Source organism: Aythya marila (genome assembly GCF_965140915.1).
Source record: "Aythya marila genome assembly, contig: HAP1_HAP1_SCAFFOLD_597, whole genome shotgun sequence".
Classification (NCBI taxonomy): Eukaryota; Metazoa; Chordata; class Aves; order Anseriformes; family Anatidae; genus Aythya; species Aythya marila.
The window spans coordinates 1-1,580 of record NW_028136998.1 but is presented as its reverse complement, the minus strand read 5'-3'; the positions used below and the strand labels follow the sequence as shown (position 1 = coordinate 1,580).

Below are 1,580 nucleotides of genomic sequence, written 5' to 3'. Positions count from 1 at the left end.
GGGACTTTTGGGGTGGATTCATGGTATTTGGGGTTTTCTTCTGTTTTTTGGGGTGATCCTGTTCTTTTTTGGGGTGTTTTTGACGTGTTTTGGGGTTGTCCGTTGGGTTTTGTTGGGTTCTCGTTGGTCATCATTGTGAAAAAGGGTAAATTGTGGGTTTTGGAGAACATCAGGTAGGCTTAGGGGGACTTTTGGGGTGGATCTATGGCATTTGGGTTTTTCTTCTGTTTTTGGGGGAGATCCTGTTCTTTTTTGTTTTTTTTTTTTTTTTTTTTTTTTTGACATGTTTTTTGTCTCCATTGGGTTTCGTTGGGTTTTCCATGGTCATCATGGTGGAAAAGGGTAAATTTGTGGGTTTTGGAGAACATCAGGTAGGTTTAGGCTGGTTTTGGGATTGGATCTGTGCTTTTTGGGGATTTTCTTCCAGTTTATGGGTGATCCCTTTCTTTTTTGGGGTGTTTTTGACGTGTTTTCGTGTCTCCTTTTGGGTTTTCGTTTGGTTCATGTTGGTCATCATGGTGAAAATTGTAAATTTTTTGGGGGGGAATTTTCTTCCAGTTTTGGGGGTATCCAACATCCCCATACCCACACCGTACCGAGGTGCCTCTGCAGGAAGGCCAGAGCCGCCCGGCTGATGATGTCCAGGCCCTTGTGGGGGTCGAGGGTGCCCCCCCACGTTGAAGATCCGCCTGACGAGCTTCCCGGTGAGGAAGGCGAAGTCGGTTTGGCTGTGGTGCACGGACCCCCTGGGGAAGGGAAGGGAAAGAAGGGAGCATGGAAGGGCTGCTCCTGCTCCCGGCCAGCTCCTCGCTGCTCCTTTTGGGGTTGGGGGGATCAGCGGGTGCCTGCCCCCAGCCCCAACTCACAGCACGGTTATGATCCTCGTCTGGCTGTTCCTGGAGCTCAGCCTCTTCATTTTGGCGATGCTTTCCGGCGTCTGGAACTTCTCGGCGTTGATGAAGAGCACGGGCCTGGGCACCTCCGGGTACAGCGTGTTCTCCAGGGGGAACATCCAGGCGTCGAGAGCCACCGCACACCTACACGGCACGGACACACGGCGCTGGCCTCGGGCAGCCCCCGGCCCCCCAACCCCTCGGGAGCATCCCCGGAGCTGCTCACCTGAAGCTGGGCTCCTTCACCAAGGCCAGCACAGCGGTTACACCCCCAAACGAATGCCCCATGACGGCCACTTTGGCCAGATCAACGCCATCCTGAAAAAAAAAGGTGACCCGGCGTGGCTCCGCACACACCCCCAGGAAAAACCCCATGAACCATGAGCCGATCCTGCCTGTGAGGGGCACCCAGCAGGGGCACGACCCCCCCAGCTCGACGAAGCCCCCCGGGTGCTCCCCCAGCTCCGGGCACCTTCAGCACGGAGAGGTCAAAGTCCGGGTGCAGGACGTTGGGGACGGGCCGACCGCCGCGCACGGCCTGGAAGAGCCGCAGCGCCCGCACGCACTCGTTCGCTCGCTGATGAACCTGCAGCGAGAGTTACCCCAGGCAATTAGCCCCCTGCTAATTACAGGCAGAGGTCCTCACCCTGCTGCTTTCCCCAGTGTCCCCCCCAGGCTCTTCTCTCT

The 1,580-nt window shown here is 56.3% G+C and overlaps 1 protein-coding gene across 1 annotated transcript; it reads right to left on the bottom strand.

Annotated features, from left to right (window-relative positions):
* Positions 1 to 596: 596 nt before the first annotated feature.
* LOC309891244 (platelet-activating factor acetylhydrolase 2, cytoplasmic-like) lies at positions 597 to 1,479 on the bottom strand (the record flags this gene model as incomplete). The annotated part of the gene is given in 5 exon segments (XM_082785617.1): positions 597 to 672; positions 674 to 746; positions 867 to 1,037; positions 1,120 to 1,211; positions 1,366 to 1,479. Coding segments are annotated over 5 exon segments (526 nt in total), but the record flags the coding sequence as incomplete, so codon positions are not given.
* Between the last annotated feature and the right edge of the window lie 101 nt (positions 1,480 to 1,580).